At 46.3% G+C, this 18,733-nt stretch overlaps 1 protein-coding gene across 1 annotated transcript; it reads left to right on the top strand.

Moving 5' to 3' along the window:
- The first annotated feature begins 542 nt into the window (after positions 1 to 542).
- SLC29A4 (solute carrier family 29 member 4) lies at positions 543 to 16,224 on the top strand. The gene is made up of 10 exons (XM_063143099.1): positions 543 to 705; positions 2,265 to 2,396; positions 3,615 to 3,728; positions 4,506 to 4,634; positions 5,643 to 5,717; positions 9,648 to 9,913; positions 12,740 to 12,875; positions 13,493 to 13,680; positions 14,535 to 14,775; positions 15,731 to 16,224. The coding sequence occupies exons 1-10, from the start codon at positions 543 to 545 to the stop codon at positions 15,871 to 15,873; spliced, it is 1,587 nt and encodes a 528-aa protein (XP_062999169.1). The 3' UTR covers positions 15,874 to 16,224.
- Positions 16,225 to 18,733: the final 2,509 nt, after the last annotated feature.

Raw genomic sequence — 18,733 nt, 5'->3', positions numbered from 1 at the left:
TTGTTTCCTTCCTTAAAAACAGCAACAGCTCAGCTTCTACTAGCAATTTGCTTTTTGAGCCCCATATTTCATGGTACACATGCTTTCATGTTAAGATTGGGTATTTTATGAGCTAATTTTATATTTCTATTCACATCTTGCCAGTTTGAACTCACTATCGGCTACTAGTGACATGCTTTTAAAAACAACAACCTTGTATTATCTGTTAACAAATCTGGTGCTACATCATATGCACCTAAAGTATCCCCACTGTCTCCAGCAAAAGAATTGTTATCTGAGCTGGTGAACCGATCCGGTTGCAGATGGACCATTTGAACTTTCTGTCTGCTGCTAGCGATGTGCTTTTCTTTCTTTTTTGAGCCCTAAGTTGCACATATCAGAAGGCTGCCATGCACCTGGTACGTGTGATTTACTTCAGTGACAGAACAATCATTGCATGAACTAGTATTCTCAGAATAAACATCTCTAGACTCCGGAGAGTGAGTTGGGACATTTATTTAGATTACGACCTCTTCTTTCAATGTGTAGGTCAATGTGTAGCCATGGGTTCTGTAGGAGGAGACCACTTCAAGGACATCAGTCCCGTGGTGACCCCTGAAGGCAATGTGGTGATGAGCTTCAGCTTCGACAGCTACCAGCTGGAAGAAGAGGAGCTTCAGGCAAAAGGGTGTCAAGCAAAGGGAGTTCTCACCTTCATGGAGCCAGGTGAGGGTTCCCTCAAATCTCTTGATGTAGTTCCCATAAAGGGTGTTGTCTTTAGCGGTAGCTACTACATTTCCCTCTGACATTTATTGAGATAGTTTTCTTTCCTTGATAATGTTTGTGTTTACACACCTCCACAGCTTTGGACCATAGGAAGCTACGAATGAGACTTGCAACCCAATGTTGCCCCTGTTCAGAGTTGCAGCCAGCCATGCCCTCTTCTGAGATGCTCTATTCCATGTCCCTCTACATTTCCCATTTCTCCGGAAAATAATTGTCTTTATTCTGTCCCTGTTTTTGCCTTTAGGGGATGCTTTGTTAAAAATTCTGTTCATATGATTTGCTAGCATTATCACGTTTCAAGTTCTTCAGCTGAACATTGGCCAAGCTTGTCTTTTAGATGAACTCTTATAAATATCACACAATGACAAACTCGTTTTGGTATGGATGCTCCAGCTCAGGTCTCCCATCATTTTGTAGAATGGCTCTCGAGCAATCTCTACCAAGAGAAGTCTTGTGTTTGCACAGTTTCTATTAGACCTCTATCCGGTACCTCCACCCTTTAATCTCTCTGCATATTCGTTGGCCTTTTCTTGCTCCGTACTATGCTATTTGGCTACTTCGTACAACAAAGATCTGGTATTTGAGCAACTCCTGGGTATCAGCTGAAAGGTTGCAATTTGCCGAATGGAATTTAATCAGGCTGGTATTTATTGTGCAGTGTGCATCAACCCCTCAGGTGCTAGATACACGGCAAACGCCTGCCGTTTTCAAACATTAATGCCAGCATTTAAAAAATTAAATCTAAAGGGGGTGGTTAAATCCCTCCTCTTCAAGCTGGAATGAGGAAGCGGTGCTTAGTTGCCGCCCCTTAACATTTTCCAGTTTTATCCATTTATGTAAAGTGGCAGAGCATGAACGGATATCTATCTATCTATCTATCTATATCTAGATAGATAGATAGATAGATAGATGCTTTCACTTTGCCTGCCCTGTTTGTACCTTCCTCATGAGGTCTGCTATCTTATACACATTTACATGAGAGAAACCCCATTGAACAGAGTGGAAGTTACTTGCGGGTAAGTTTGCATGATCGAAAAATTTGTTAATCAATTAAACCCCTTTTGGCTGGTTTTAAATAGTTTCCCCCAAAGAAATGAAATCATCTGGAACATGTTGGATGCTGAAATAGTTGCCTAGAACAGGGGTAGATCAGGGCCTGCGGGTAGATCTCTGGATCATTTGCAGTAGATCACCATGGGTTCCTGACTCCCCATTGTTTAATAACAGCAATGACACAATGGCATCTTCCCACTTCTGTCTTGCAATACGTCTAAGTTAAGCTGCAGACCAGGAAGAAACCTTAGGGATGAAGAACCAAGAATAGATTTTTGTGGGATTGGATTCGTCCTATTAAACATGGGGTAACTCCGGCTCTCTCAGTGCCACCTGAAAATACTTGCTGCTTATTAAGCACAGGGCAGCTCTGGATCTTCTAGGCTGCCTGAAATCACTTGGTGGATGAAGGTCTCATCTCCTTGCTCTCTCCTTTTGGGCTACAGTCTGTGAAGAACCAGAGCCCCAGGATCGGTACCATGGGATTTACTTCGCCATGCTGCTAGCAGGAGTGGGATTCCTCTTGCCTTACAACAGCTTTATTACAGATGTGGACTATCTTCATCACAAGTACCCAGGTATAATTTCTCAATATATTCACGCTCCAAAGGTGTAGATTTAGGATCTTTTGCTAGACTCAGTCATTCCATCACTGGTCATTCAACACTCCTTTAAAGCTTCTGAAACTAAAGCCATTAAAACTAGGCACTGAATGTGGATATATACGGAGAAACAGAAAGGTATGTATCTAGCAGCACAACAGCAAAGCATGAAGGAGACTCTGGATCCATTATTTATTTATTATTTATTTAGAATGTTTATATACCGCTCCCCATTGAAAAATTTCGGAGCGGTGTACAAGGTAAAATAAAAACAAAAACAGAATAAAGCAGTTAAAACAAATTTTAAAAGAAGCAAAAACAGAAATCCAAGGCTGCATGTTAAAGAAAGGCTTCTTGGAATAAAGATGTTTTCAGGAGGCGCCGAAAGGAGTACAAGGTTGGTGCCTGCCTGACCTCCAGAGGCAGGGAGTTCCACAGGAGGGGAGCCACCACGCTGAAGGCTCTTCCCCTGGTGGATTCCAATCGGAGGATGGATCTAGGTGGAACCACCAGGAGCAGACCCTCGGATGACCTCAGTGACCGGGCAGGTTGGTAAGGGAGAAGGCGCTCTCTCAGGTATCCTGGTCCCAAGTTGTTTAGGGCTTTGTACACAAGTACAAGAAACCTTCAACCTGGCCCGGTAGCGAATAGGCAGCCAGTGCAGTTCCCTCAGCAGAGGAGTTACATGCTGGAAAGGGGCAGCTCCAGACAAGAGCCGAGCTGCAGCGTTCTGCACGAGCTCCGGCTTCCGGAGCAGCTTCCAAGGGCAGCCCCACAGAGAGCTTATGGATTATGGCTGCAGACAATCTTAGTTAAACTATTTATTACATTTTTATACCGCCCAATAGCAAAAGCTCTCTGGGCGGCTCACAAAAATTAACTATGTAAGACATACTAACGACATAGTAATTTCAAAATATATTTAAAGCTAAACATTTTGGCTTCCGCCTTTATCAGTAGCCGCAATGTTAAATGGATAGCAAGACTTTCTCATTTGACATCACTGCTACTGATGAGGGAGGAAGCCGAAACATTTAGCTCTAAATGTATTTTGAAATTACCCTGTTGCTAGTTTATGTTCGACCTGTAGAGAAAGCAGCTCCATATAAGAAATTTAGGGCATGCAATGTCCCTCTCATGCTACCTTGCCTGTCTGCCTCCAGCCTCATTCTTCTCCTCTGTGTCCTTCTGCAGGGACTTCTATCGTGTTTGATATGAGCCTTACTTACATCTTGGTCGCCTTGGTTGCAGTCATCCTCAACAACGCCCTTGTAGAAATGCTCAGTCTCCACACCAGGATTGCTGTGGGTAAGTCCAGCATCCTGCTACCTCCTCCTCCATCCTGGGTTTGGCCACGTCTCTTTGAAACACGGGTGCTTCGAACATTGTACTGTGTCTTATGGTGTATTTTGAGGTTTTAATGATTGTAAATCGCCCAGAGAGCTTCAGCCATTGGGCAGCATAGAAATGCAATTAATTAATTAATTAATTAATTAATTAATAATATTATATTTATTTGTTACCCGTCTCTCCCTCTGGATCGAGGCGGGGTACAACACAAATAAAAACACCCTAAAATACATACAACTAATTCAAACGTTTAAAACCAGTGCATCGTTAAAAGCAGCACACCATTAAAAAAGGCATCTTAAAACTCAACTGGGTAGGCTTGCCGGAACAGATCAGTCTTTATGGCTTTCTTAAATTCTGGAATTTAATCATAAATTAAATTATTATTAATAATTACTTAATAATTAGAGGCAGGGGATGGAGGCAGGAGGCACCTGGAGTTGGTCCTCCAACCCTTCAGCATTGCAACCCGCCGGCTCACCTGCCTCTTGCTCTGGCCCAGACAACACTGATAGTGAGGAGGAGGAAGAGGAAGAGGAAGAGGAAGAGGAAGAGGAAGAGGAAGAAGAAGAAGAAGAAGAAGAAGAAGAAGAAGAAGAAGAAGAGATGCTGCTGCCTGCTTGCTCCTGGGCTTGCCTGCCAGAGAATACTGCTTCTCCCAGCAGCTTTCATGCCCTTGCATCTCTTATTTAGAATTGAACGGCATGTTCTCTCTTTGCCTCTCGTTTGTTGCAGGGTACCTATTTGCACTGGGACCCCTTCTGTTTGTGAGCATCTGTGATGTCTGGTTGGATCTTTTTCCCCGACGGCAAGCCTATGCCATCAACCTCATTGCAGTGGGCGTCGTGGCCTTTGGTTGCACAGGTATGTGTGGGGATGGGTATAGAGAGGGGAGACATTCAACGAGGATGTGGATATTCAGCTTTGCTGGGAATGGAGCCTTACTGCCACTACCGCCGCCACCCCACCAATTTTATTGTTCTTTGCCAGTATACAATTTCCAGAGGGGTAGCCGTGTTAGTTTGCTGCACCTTAGTCTTGTGGCACCTTGCGGCATTAGTTTTCATGGACTGTGTCTTTATGGTGTTGTTTTTACCAGCAAAACCTTAAACTTATATACTTAAATACCCTAAAGAAACGTATATATCCTGCTCTTCCACCTCCAAAATAGAAATGTCTAAAGTGGCAGCATAAAACAGCAGTATGCATCAAACAACAACCATATCAATAAAAAAATAGTCTATCGAGCCAATAAATAAAAAAAATACCAAAGCAGCAGTAAAACTAAAAAGTTTAATATTATAGAGGAACTACAGAAGAGCTGTAACTAAACAGAAAGGAAATCTATGCAGCAAATAAAGGGGAAAATAATTAATTGGGGGGAAACATTGGCAAAGTCCTAGTTGCTCAGTTCAGAGTATGAGTCTGGGTTTACATGTAATGCTAACCCACCATGGGCCGTGTCCTCAAGCATCCCACTATGGGTCGTGTCCACAAGCGTCCTTGACTGAGCAGAGTTGTGAGGGCTGGATGGATACATCCTATGCAATGACTTAGAGAGTCCGTTACACAGTAGGGTAAACAGAGTCCTGCTGGATCATACTATCTGTTTCCACTGATGATATAATCCAGATTATTTATTTACAGCAAAAAAAAAAGGCTTTATTGGCATTTTAGCAAATAAGGACATATATAAATGTTAATAATAAATAAGCAGGCCTAGATTGAGCCCAGATTGAATGCAAGAATAAGTTAGTTTATTATTGGATACAAATGAATCTCCAAAATAAATGTGCAATTCTTACTTGAGCTTGCTGATCGTGGCGTAATAACTGCCCTCCTTCCTTTCTTACCTCTGTCTCCCCTTTGAAGTGCAGCAATCCAGTTTCTATGGCTACACTGGGATGTTGCCGAAGCGGTACACCCAAGGTGTGATGACCGGCGAGAGTGAGTATTGCGTTAAACCTGTTTACTCCGTGCTGGAGTACACATTGTGTCAGGAGATCTGTAACGTATCTCCTGGTTGTTATTTACATGCAGCTGCAAGGAGGGCTGCTAACTTGACCAGGAAACACCACAAGCAATATGGGGTGGAATTCATCCCTCAGTACCATTATACTGATCTAAGTTACCCAGCCAGCCAGCCAGCCTGCTGTGGGAAAGTACAATTACCTGCGAGAAAATAACACCTTGGATGGGGGCAATTTAGATCAGGGAAATGGCACCGAGAGAAAGAGTTAAGCATTCCATTCTGCAGTGCTTCCTTTAGTAGTCTTAGTTGTCAAATTAGTAGTCCTCCCATGCTGTCACTCCAACCTGGCAGCAGTAGGGAATGCTGGGAGTTGTAGGACTTTTGTCTGCCTTAATGTGCATAGGATTGCACCCTAAATACATCATGCCAGTCTTCCATCTTCCCCTACTCAATGGATTTTCTGTGGGTAAAATAAAAGGGTAAAAAGGTAGAAGGTTTGTTGCTTTGGTGTTTATACACATCCTACTTCCACCTTTGGTGAACAGGTTTTCGTGCTGATTAAAAAAACAAAACCTCCCCAAACTGTTCAAGGTGAAACACAGGACAAAAGAAATATGGATGTATGGGAAAAGCTGCCTCCCTCTATCCGCTTCTCAAACCCCCTTGAATCATTGAGCATCTCCAAATCCCACACTTTTATTTGACTCAAGAGATTCATCTCCATGCCCAAGGGGGTAAGTATTGTCTGAGGCATTGTCCATTTTCAACTGCGTGCTGGCTCAGCCCTTCGACATCTGATACAGAAGAGCAAGATGTTCTGCTTTATCGGCTTCCCTGACGTCTGTTATCTTTCTACTAATCAGAGTCAACAACCATTGGCTCCTACGGCAGGCTTTGGATTCCGTAGCATTTAGGCGGAGTGGTTGGGCCAGATGGTACTAAGAGGTGGCCCTACGTGATGGCCACTCGCTGACAGGCATAGGGGCTAATGGCTGACAGCTGGGGCACTCTTGGTAATACTCTGCCTGGCACCCAGCCTGGCACACTCATGGATATTAAGCAGATATGTTCTGCTGGCTGCTCTGTTGGCCTAGAGTCAGAGGTAGAGAGAAAGCCATAGAATCATAGAATAGCAGAGTTGGAAGGGGCCTACAAGGCCATCGAGTCCAACCCCCTGCTCAACGCAGGAATCCACCCTAAAGCATCCCCGACAGATGCTTGTCCAGCTGCCTCTTGAAGGCCTCTAGTGTGGGAAAGCCCACAACCTCGCTAGGTAACTGATTCCATTGTCACACTGCTCTAACAGTCAGGAAGTTTTTCCTGATGACCAGCTGGAATTTGGCTTCCTTTAACTTGAGCCCATTATTCCGTGTCCTGCACTCTGGGAGGATCGAGAAGAGATCCTGGCCCTCCTCTGTGTGACAACCTTTTAAGCATTTGAAGAGTGCTATCTTGTCTCCCCTCAGTCTTCTCTTCTCCAGGCTAAACATGCCCAGTTCCTTCAGGGTCTTTTCATAGGGCTTTGTTTCCAGACCCCTGATCATCCTGGTTGCCCTCCTCTGAACACGCTCCAGCTTGTCTGCGTCCTTCTTGAATTGTGGAGCCCAGAACTGGACGCAATACTCTAGATGAGGCCTAACCAGGGCCACAATACAGCAGAGCTGTGGGCCAAAAGGAACAGCCCTCATCACGTTCTTACGCGATGGGCAGCGCTTCATATAGTTTCCTTTAATGTTTTCCCTTGGTTATATTAGTTGCGGATCACCTCTTTCAAAGTTTAGATTATAAACAAAAGAATGGAACCACCTAATAGTAGGGGTGGATCCAAATGGACGGCTCCTAGCCAGGACCAGATCAAAGGTAGGCGTGGTTGGGCACTGACCAGAGCCCCCTGACGTTGCTCCACCTCTTCACCATTGCTGTGTTCATCTGCCTCTTGCTCTGGCCCAGACAACGGAGGTGGTGAGGAGGAGGAGCAACAGCCAACTTGCTCGCTGGCTCTCTGCCTCTGAGTGGTAGCAAGGGCTACCAATGATGAGAGAGAGAATGAGCAGCAACAGCAGCTGGTGACCACATGTAGACTGACTGGGCAAGGGGGGCATTGAGAGTTCCTTGCCTTCAAAAACGAGTGCCTTGGACTGCAAGAAGATCAAACCAGTCCATACTCCAGGAAATAAAGCCAGACTGCTCACTTGAGGGAATGGTATTAAAGGCAAAACTGAAGTACTTTGGCCACATAATGAGAAGACAGGATACCCTGGAGAAGAGGCTGATGCTAGGGAAAGTGGAAAGCAAATGAAGAGGGGATGACCAAGGGCAAGATGGATGGAAGATATTCTGGAGGTGATGGACTTGACCTTGGGGGAGCTAGAGGTGGCGACAGGCGACAGAAAGCTCTGGTGTGGGCTGGTCCATGAAGTCACAAAGAGTCGGAAGCAACTGAACGAATAAACAACAACAACAATACATGTCTCTGCCATTCTTTTTTGCCAAATGGATCAAGGCCCAAATCTAACCATGTTTGGGTCCAGAGCTGGTGTCAGCACCTGGCACTCCTGGGCAGCTGTCGGGATACCAGCACTCTGACTGGGCCCACTAGCACCGACACCTGTCCTTTGTCTTCTATCCTGAACAGCAGGCAGCTATGAACTGCCTTTTTGAATTTTTCAGAATGCCCCAAAGCACATGACATAGCGCCTGGCATCAGATAAGTCTGTGATCAGGGGAGGGGCCCCCACTAGCATAGGATGGAACTGACAAAGGGCACTTTGTGGAGGGTCTCCTACCTGTAACTGGCCCTGTTTGATATTATATCCTTGCAGAGTTCACATTCTAGGAGATTCTATACAAGATCTCCCATAGCCCCGCATCTACAGATATGTAACCCAGAGTCAGCGATTGCTTTTCTATATTGAAGTCCCAAAGCTGGGGTAACCCTACAGATTGATTTCTGAAGGCAACAAAAGCTCTTGGGAAGTGCAATATTAATCTTACTAACAACTGGCCTGCAAGCTTTAATTGGAAAATGAATCTTGACTCTGGAAAAGCAAGAAAGTTTGGTAACATACGACTAAGAAATCTGCAGTTTCTTTGTAATGCAAGGCAGACTTTATTGTGATGTTTATGGTCAAGGCCATAAATCCATGATTATGAATGTTTATACTTTGCACCATAAAAATCAAAGACCTGGCACCAGAGTGACCCAGAGTTTGGCGTCAAGGAAAGAAATAGATTTGCAGATTTTGCATAGTATATTTTGATTCTAGGCAGAATAGTCCCATTTCTGACCAATGGAGGTCATCTTCAGAGAGCCTTCTCATTTCTGAACTCTTGCTGTTCTGAAATCCACCCCTCAGGAAGAAGCTGTATACAGAAGGTCCCAGTTTCGATCCCGTGCATCTCCAGGAAAGAATCTTACCTGAAATCTTGGAGAATCGTTGCCAGTCAATGCCGACAATCCTGAGTTAGATGGATAAATAAATTCATAAATAACTATCAAATACATAAGGTAGACAAATCATGAAGAATAACCAAGGATATAGGAACACACCAGAGCTTAAGACAACCCTGTTGCTCAAGCAAGGCTGAGCTGAACAGGAAGTCTTTTATACTCCTTCCTGTCTGGAGGGATCCAACGGCCAGTCTAGGTGGGTGGAGTCAGTCCAGGTTTGCCACACAGGGCAGCTGCACACAGATTCCATCACAGCTTTTCCCAACCTGATGCCCTCCAGATGTTTTGAACTACAACTCCCAGCATTCCTGGTCTTTGGCCTAGGCCTGATGGGTGCTGGATTCCAAAACATCTGGAGGGCACCAGATTGCGGAAGGCTGCTGTAGCATGAAATGAGGAGTACATAATAATTGCAAGGCCCAGGGCCCGCTATTAAGTCTGCTCCCTCTTCCAGGCACTGCTGGAGTCATCATCTCTCTGAGCCGGATCTTCACCAAACTCCTCTTGTCGGACGAGAAGGAGAACACCATCATTTTCTTTTTCATCTCCATCAGCCTGGAGTTCACCTGCTTCATCCTCCACCTTTTGGTGAAGCGGACCCATTTTGTAAAATACTATACTGCTCGCTCCCGCGACGGAGCACCTGACCTCAAAGGGGCTGTGGACAATGGCACCGGATACAGAGTCCACCATGACGTCACCGCAGAAGACATCAGATTCGTACGTTGCTTTGGGGTGCGGGAAGCAGGGGGGGGGAACTGCTTCATTCTAATGTTTTAAAACTTTGGAACGTTTAAAATTTAAAACAACAAAAAAGATGAGAAAACAAACGGTGTCTTGTGGAACTTTAAAGACTAACAAAATTATTCTGGCATAGGTTTTTGTGGACTATAGCCCACTTTATCAGATGCATGTAGCATCTTACCTAGTCCTGATGGCTCTATGCTACCTCCAGTATCATAAAATCATAGAATGGCAGAGTTGGAAGGGGCCTATAAGGCAATTGAGTCCAACGCTCTGCTCAGTGCAGGAATCCACCCGAAAGCATACCAGAAAGATGGCTGTCCAGCTGCATCTTGAATGCCTCTAGTGTGGGAGAGCCCACAACCTCCCTAAGTCATTGGTTCCATTGTCGTACTGCTCTAACAGTCAAGAAGTTTTTCCTGATGTCCAGCCGGAATCTGGCTTCCTGTAACTTGAACCCGTTATTCCATGTCCTGCACTCTGGGATGATCGAGAAGAGATCCTGGCCCTCCTCTGTGTGACAACCCTTCAAGTATTTGAAGAGTGCCATCATGTATGTACACCAGTCACTGAGGAACCCTTGTGGGTTTCCTGCAGGCAGCTGGTCGGCCCCTGTGTGAGCAGAATGCTGGACTACATGGACCCTTGGTCTGATCCAGCACAGCTCTTCTGATATTCTTATGAATATTACAGAGAGTTCCTAGTTTATATAAAGTACACATTTGGGCTGGGGTGAGGGAGATCTATAAACAGTGAGATGAGAAGGCATTTAAATGCAAAAAGTGACAATCGCACTATTATTAGTCATTCGCAGATAACAAGCACTCTGGGATTAAGTAAGCCAATAAACCCATATAATGTGATTTTTTAAAAAAAATCCTTTGTCTTGGCACAAGACTCTTCTTGATGTTCTTTCTGAAACAGACTTACATGGCTATCTTTTTTGGGGTGGGGGAGAATGGAGACTCAATGTAGGCTTGGTAAATCTTGTGGTTCAGCTCATATAAGTGCTGGTTTGGATATGGGTGATGCCCTCTCCTGGTCCATGTTGGCAATGCAGTTCATGCTGAGCTTTACACATCTGCGTTTGTGACATTCGCCCCCTCTGAAACTCCACCTCCGAGTAAAGGTCAAGGTGAATCCAGACGGACATCACCGGTTGTGTTCAGTCTTCTCTTAAGGCTTGTGCTTGGGATGGGGGGCGGGGGAATGTTCTACCTTTGGCAGCTGAAACTGGCTGTGCAAAGGGCAAATTGGCTGGCTCCAGATGACATCATGACACCACTCCGCCCCGTCCCCTGGAGGATTGTTTGAACTTGCTAAAAGGGATCGCGTTGCTTTCTCTGTGTGTTTTTAAAAGTGAGAAGAAAATGCACAGTGCAATGGACATACATGTTGCACTTAAACAATACTTTGGAAAGGGACGAATGTTCTGCCTGAAGCACGTGGGGAGGGTCAAGACCGAATCCCCGTTTGATTTGCTGATTAGTATGCCTGTCAGTGGCGTTCCAAATTAGGCATGCCCAGTGCTGGGGAATCCAGTTCTTTTTTTTCGATTTCTTTTTCGGTTTGACGGAGTTCTGTGGCCTGTATGACTCGCTTTGCAAGCCGAGCTGCGGACTCCAGGAAACATTTTTGCACTTTTTTTGGGGTGGGGGAAAGGTTCTGCAATTCGTGCATGTTCCTAAGCAATTTCCACACATTACGGTTGTAAATTCCGTAATTTGCACACATTCAGCTGTAATTTGCACGAACCCAGCAGTGATTGGCACGGAATGCTCAGAAATTTGCAAATTGCAGAACCTTAAAAGAAAAATGCTCAGAATTCCCACAAAGTCCACAAACTAGTGTCTGATTTACTGCAGACAGAATGGGGTGCCACAGCAGGAACTGAAACTGGGGGGGGGGAGATTGAACCTAAGAAACCAAACCTATCTCCACCTTCTCCAAATGGATTTGCCTGCAATCCCTATTCTAAATCTGGGAAGAAAGCAGGCTTACCCCACTGGGGAGCCAGTCCCTGTTTTCTTGGTACTTCTATGCTCATCTTCAGATGCCTGCCATAGATTGATTGATTTATTTAAAACATTTATAATCCCGCCCTATATCAATAATAAGATCTCAAGGCGGCGTACAGATAAAACCATACAGTATAAAACAGTAAATATATACAGCTAACAACAAATTAAACCATAAACCAAGTTAAAACAATATATAATTTAAAAGTAGTAAAACATAGCTAGATGTGCCTGATACAGGGGGTGTACAGGAATGATCTCATGGCAACGGTATATTTTAAAGGTTCAGTGGAAGCCGGCCAAAGGGTGATGCTTATGGCAGGGATTGGCCACTGGCCACTCATGGCACAGATCCAGCCCCCAAAGGCTAGTGTATCTGATTCCTAGATGTCCTACTAAATGTTAATACAGCTGTAGCATAAGGTTTGTCTACAGTTTTCCCTTGTTAGTTAAAAAAATATTTTCAAATGGTAAGGAATTATTATTATGTGATGATGGTTATATTTTTATTATTATTTCATTTTTTATTTCATTTCATCCTTGCAATCCAGGAGTGAAAGGTCAAGCAGAGACTAGACAGCCATCTGTCAGGGATGCTTTAAACTGGATTCCTGCACTAAGCAGGGACTTTGTCTAAATGGCCCCTTCCAACCGTATGATTCTATTTCTCTTTTAAAATGTGCAAGTAATACACAAATGCATAACACACACATATGCAAACACACACACACATACATATACAAGCAACTGAAGCTGGTTGTATTCTTTCCCTTTCCCCCCCAAGGAGAATCGGCCTCGCGGACAAGAGGTCTTCCCTCCCGACACCTTTGGGCAGGAAGGCGAGCTGGCCGGCAGTGGTACCTACATGCGATTTGACGTCCCTCGGGCCAAAATCAAAAGCAGCTGGCCGAGCTTCAGAGGTGATGATGCTATCCCGAGGGAAAAGGCACTGTGTTAATTTCCAAGTTCTTAATCTGTTCAGTCTTCACATGTTCAGTCATTCCTACAACAACCCTATAATGTAAGCGGATAATTATTATTATCCCCATGTTATAGACCAAGGGTGGAGAAAGGCATCTGGACCTGAGAGACGGTGACTTGAAGAAAGCAGCCCAATGGGGCTGTTCACACAACATGTTATCCCATATTCAGTTGGTTAGCCTGTTGTCTGAACCCAGGACATTTTCCGCAGGGCAGCTTGTTAACAGTGCAGTGTGGTTTATTTTTCTCGAACAAGCTACCTTGCGAACCCACGATTTGTTGTTGGGTTGTTCAGGGTGGTTAACAGGCCACCCTGGAAAATTAGCTGCGTTCAGATAACATACTAACCCATGGTTCAACAACAACCCACACTCGACCACTGAGCATGGGTTAGTTGTGTGAACAGCCCCAGTGAGTCAGTGGTTAAGCTGAGATTCTGCACCAGGGTACTCATAGAACAGGGATGAGGAACACCAGGTTTGGATGCAGAAGGTCAGCTGTGTGGCCTGCCTGTACGGGTGATCACAACCTGACGCCGACTCCTTTGGTCCCACAGATATGATGCTGCATCGCTACATCGTCTCCAGGGTAATCTGGGCCTACATGCTCTCCATAGCGATGACTTATTTCATCACGCTGTGCCTCTTTCCTGGGCTGGAATCCGAAATCCGGAACTGTACTCTCGGAGAGTGGCTTCCCATTCTGATCATGGCTATCTTCAACCTCTCGGACTTTGTGGGCAAGGTAGGAGCTGGCCCCGTCCCCTGGCGTTGGGCTGCCCCATTCAGAAATGCATTTTACCTCTCTGCTGCACACAGTGTGGTTCCACTCAAACAAGTCATCTATAGTTCTTCGCTCTGTAAATCTGTCTATACACATTTCTAGCCCCACCTGTTTGTGTTCACAGCCTTTCTGGTCACACTGGGGTCATTTGGTGGCATGTAGACAGCCTGAAATTTTTATTTGACATAATCTGACTCCTTAATAGTTTGAAGAATATTCCCCCTTACCACCACAGGTAGATTTTGTGAGTGGCTGTTTACAAACCTGCTCTAGGACTGGTTTTCTTTCTTTCTTTCGATTTCCTTTCCCCATGAGATCCCTCTCCATATGAGGTTTCTTCTCTATGTGAGGTTGTGTAAACCCAGCATTGTGGATTGTTGGTGGCTGTAGATAACGCTCAGATAACCCTAAAACAAGCTATGGGTTATTTGAGGGTTTTTTACTCCCTCAGATAACCCACAGTCCCAGGTTCGCACAACACAGTAAGCCATGAGCACACCACCACTGCTTGTATATTCAAAATGGCGGTTGGCATGTTCTGCTAAGCCCGATGGGGGAATTAATCTACAACGGTTTAGCATTATGTGCGAACAGCCCCTCTTGTGTAGCACTTTCAAGGGAATGGATCAGCTTTCGTGGGAAGGAGGGAGTGTGGAAATCCACTTCTGCGAGCTTAGTTGATCCAGCATCAATCTGGATCCAACCCTTGATTTGATCCAGGAGGGTTCCTCTTATGCTTTCATGAAGACACACAACCTCACTTTCATTCTGTGAAATAATCAGACCTGCCTCTCTCTCTCTTGCTCTGTTTCCAGATCCTGGCTGCCTTGCCTTATGACTGGAGAGGAACCCATCTTCTCATCTACTCTTGCCTGCGAGTGGTCTTCATCCCCCTGTTCATCATGTGTGTTTATCCCAACGGGAAGCCCACCTTTAGCCACCCTGCCTGGCCTTGCATTTTTTCCCTCCTCATGGGGATCACCAACGGATATTTCGGCAGCGTCCCCATGATCCTGGCAGCTGGGAAAGTGAGCCCGGAGCAGAGAGAATTGGCAGGTAAGCAGAGCAGGCGATCAACACCCACCCCCCACCCCCAGGAAGTGGCCGTGATAACAGGGTGTCGTCGCTACAGGAAACGAGTCTGCCAAAATTATTCACATGGGAAATGTCGTATGTGGCCCCACATCATTACAAAGAGATCACGCCACGAAGTCTCGCTGTAGCATTGTTATGATGGAAGGCGGGTTTGTACTTTGCAAAGACCCCTGGTGAGCATCAATGTGGCTCTGTGCTCAGCCCATCCTTCCACGGAGCCCTTTTGGTGGATGTCAGGCCACAAAAACACAAAGGGGGAAAAAGAAGGAGTAGTCGTTTGCACAGATTAATAGAGCTCTCAACACTTTTTGAAAATCTGAGCCTAAGAACAGAAGTGCCACGCTGGATCAGACCAAGGGTCCATCCAGTCCAGCACTCTGTTCACCCAGTGGCCAACCAGCCATCGGCCAGAGGCGAACAAAGCAGGACACGGTATAACAGCACTCTCCCACCCATGTTCCCCAGCACATGTGTCTTTATAACAGGAAAACACAAGAACCATTCGTACTCTAAAAGACAACACCTGATGGAATGAACTGCATGCAACAATTACTGCAGTAGGAAACCATAATGTACACACACAATACTGCTCAGTAGGTTACGGGCCCATAACAGTAATTGTTGAGTGCAGTTCAGCACAGTGGATGTTCTTCTTTTAGTGTATGTCGAATATTTGCATTTGGGTTTTGCAGATACATGTTTTCCCTTGATAAAGATACATTTTGGAACACGCTGGGAACAATGATGATTGAAGTTTCCCTTGAGATTGCCGAGGCCAAACATACGATTTAAGTTCCATTGGGCAGTATCCAATGGTATTCCTATACAGAGTGGACTCATGGTAGTGAATGGGACTACCGTTGGATACTGCCCATCTTGTTTAACCTCCCCGCCTGTCTCATTTTTCCCTTCTCAGGTAACACCATGACTGTATCCTATATGACAGGGCTGACGCTGGGTTCCGCAGTGGCCTATTTCGCCTACAGCCTCACCAGCACGTCTCACAGTAGCTGCTTCCGCACCGAAACCTACAACGGCTCGATCACGGCAGGGTACTGAGCGGGAGTTCTCCAATGGCTGCATTTCACCCATGGGCTGCAGGCAAGCTGGAGAGAGATGTGGTGGTGGTGGGGAGATCCTGTGAATCTATCGCCCTACAGGAGGAGTAGCTCCAGACGCTTTGGTGCCGACGGTGGAAAACCCAAACGACACCCTCACTCACACACATACTGATTTTGCATGGGTCACGCTCCGTCGGGACGTCCTCTGGTACGAGTCTTGTTGAAATGAACAGCCAGTTCATTCCAACTGGGTTGATGCAGGATCCCTTTCCCATGGGCTGAATCTGGCCGTGTCTGATGCTGCCACCCTTAGGGGCTTCCAACTCCATCATGATGAGGCCGCCATCTTGTCCCTTTCCTTGCAGGAGGGGCTGCACTGGCTGTCCTCCATTTTGTTTTTTTGTGGAGGGGGGGGCTGCCTCATTTTGATAGAAGAAAAATACACACCCTCTACACTCGTCCATGATGATACTAATTCTCCTTCTACACTCGTGACGGCCTGAAAGCGTTCCCATAAAATTAGGGATGGGGTAGCCTGGCTTTCGTGCATGGTGCTGGACATTTTGTTCTTGTTGGGAAAGAGGTCCAGGAGGAAAATGGCCACCCTGGGAGCTTTGGTCTTCATGGGGGGGGGGGCTGTTTCCTCCCTTAGAACTCCTTTGGATGTTTGAGATGGTTTGGATGGGAGGGGTTAGGCCAGAGAGAGGAATGCTGAAAAAGCGCATTAATAAAACGTCTTTCCCCTTAGAACTGCTCTGACACATTGGTCTCCTCACCTCCATGCCCAGTTTCATCACATCTGAGAGTAGCCTGATTAAAAGAAAAATTAAAAACAGGTACGCTCATCTTACGTTACGGAGGAAGTGTAATTGCTGACTGCATGGTGGTGCTTTCCCTGGGTTGTACTGCTCAAGGCTGCAGGTAGGACGTCTCGCCTGAATGTTCCTCTGTTAAAAAATCAGTAACACTTGCCTGAACTACAAAGCTAGCTTGTAGAAGAGGAGGGTTCTCCCTGACCTGCTAGTTTTCTCAGTGCGGAGCAGTTATGGGATACTGAAGCATTCAAACACGAGAAGTTTCCTAGACCTTGCTGCAGTTTTTAAGTGGTACAGTCCAGGAAAAACTGTGCTATGTGATCCTACAAAGAACATAAGAGCTGCACTGGCAGGTCCAGTCCTGCCATTACGCAGGGTGAACCAGTTGCCTCAGGCGGCAAATGCAGTGAAAAAGTAAATCACCAATAACATTTTGTTGCTGCAACAAGGACAAGGGTGGATAGTTTTACTCCAAGGCAAGTTGAAGGCCTCTTTAATCCTGGGTGTTGGTGCTTTTAAGTCAGGCTGCCTCCTCCACCATCACTGCCACGTATACACAACCCCGCTTGCCTCAAGCCAAGATCGTGTGGGAAGTAGCTCCCCTCAAGCCAGGACTGACCTATTTGCTTTGTAGAAGCACCAAATGTATGCCCTGCCCCAGCTGCACGTAAAGAGACACGAGGCTTCTCGAAGGAGGCAACTGGGTGCATTTGCTTAGTACTGTTGGCCTCTTTTAAGCTCACTAGCTGCTAATAGGGGGGTTGTTTTTCACGCCAACGATGTCCAGACACCCAGTTCAGAACCACTGGCACAGCTGCGGCCAGCTTGCACGTCTGTATCTTCACTTTGTGCCTCCAGGATTCAGAATTTCCAAGATGCAAGCTGCACTCTCCTCTGCGGCAACTAAGAACCCTGGCTGCTGCAGATGGAAACCACACACACACGGGCACGGCTGTGACTGTGGATGAGTGATTTGGAGGGGAAAGTGGGAGAAAGGGTGCTTAACCCTTCACCCACCAGGTGCTTTTCTCCGTCACTCTCAAATTTATCTACCCACTGCGGCTAAGAAACATCCGAGAGTCCCAAACGGAGGCGGTGGTGTGGCAGGCCAGCCGGCCGATTAAGCGGGCCTTCCTCACTGCCTCCACATGGCGCCTCCCCCCCCCCCCCCGCCAGCTCGGTTGCTGCTGCTTGGCACCAGCCCCATGTCTTCTGCCCAATGCCTGTCTCGCCTCTTCCTCGCGCACATGCACGCCCCCAGTTCCGGGGTCTGAGTCATCTCCGCCTGACATACCCACAGCGCTGGGGTTGCAGATCAAGTCAGCCTAGGGCGCCGGCCCTCAAAGCAACCCAGCCCAAACAACGCCTTCCCCGCTCGGTGTGTGCATGCCCAGCTACGTCTCTTGTTCACACGGCTGGCTCATCCTCGCTCGCGTCCACTGGCCAGGCCAAGAAGTCATCTCTTAGGAGAATGCAGGGACTTCACACACAACCCTGCCCACCCAACCCCATCTCTCTGTTGTGGATTCTGTTGTGTGTGTGTGTGTGTATGCGTGGTTGCTGACGAATAAAACTATAGGGTTGGGGTTTTTTCCTACGTGCATTGGCTTACTCCTTCTGCTTTAGTTTCTTCTCAGGGGCCGGGTGGCCATGTAAGCAGCAATCAGGCACTGCTCAGATGGGACTACTGCTTAGGGTGACCCTATGAAAAGGAGGACAGGGCACCTGTATCTTTAACAGTTGCACAGAAAGGGGGATTTCAGCAGGTGTCATTTGTATATATGGAGAACCTGGTGAAATTCTCTCTTCATCACACCAGTTAAAGCTGCAGGAGCCCTGCCCTCTTTTAAATCTGGTCACTCTAGTATAGCTCCTGCAGCTTTAACTGTTGTGATGAAGAGGGAATTTCACCAAGTTCTCCGTGTATACAAATGACACCTGCTGAAATCCCCTTTTCTGTGCAACTCTTAAAGATACAGGAGCCCTGTCCTCCTTTTCATAAGGTCACCCTACAGTGTTTGCCACCCTATTAGGACTGGCAAA

This window comes from Elgaria multicarinata, chromosome 17 (genome assembly GCF_023053635.1).
Source record: "Elgaria multicarinata webbii isolate HBS135686 ecotype San Diego chromosome 17, rElgMul1.1.pri, whole genome shotgun sequence".
NCBI classification, from domain to species: domain Eukaryota; kingdom Metazoa; phylum Chordata; class Lepidosauria; order Squamata; family Anguidae; genus Elgaria; species Elgaria multicarinata.
Note: the sequence above shows the minus strand (reverse complement) of the source record. Positions and strands in the feature narration are given on the sequence as shown.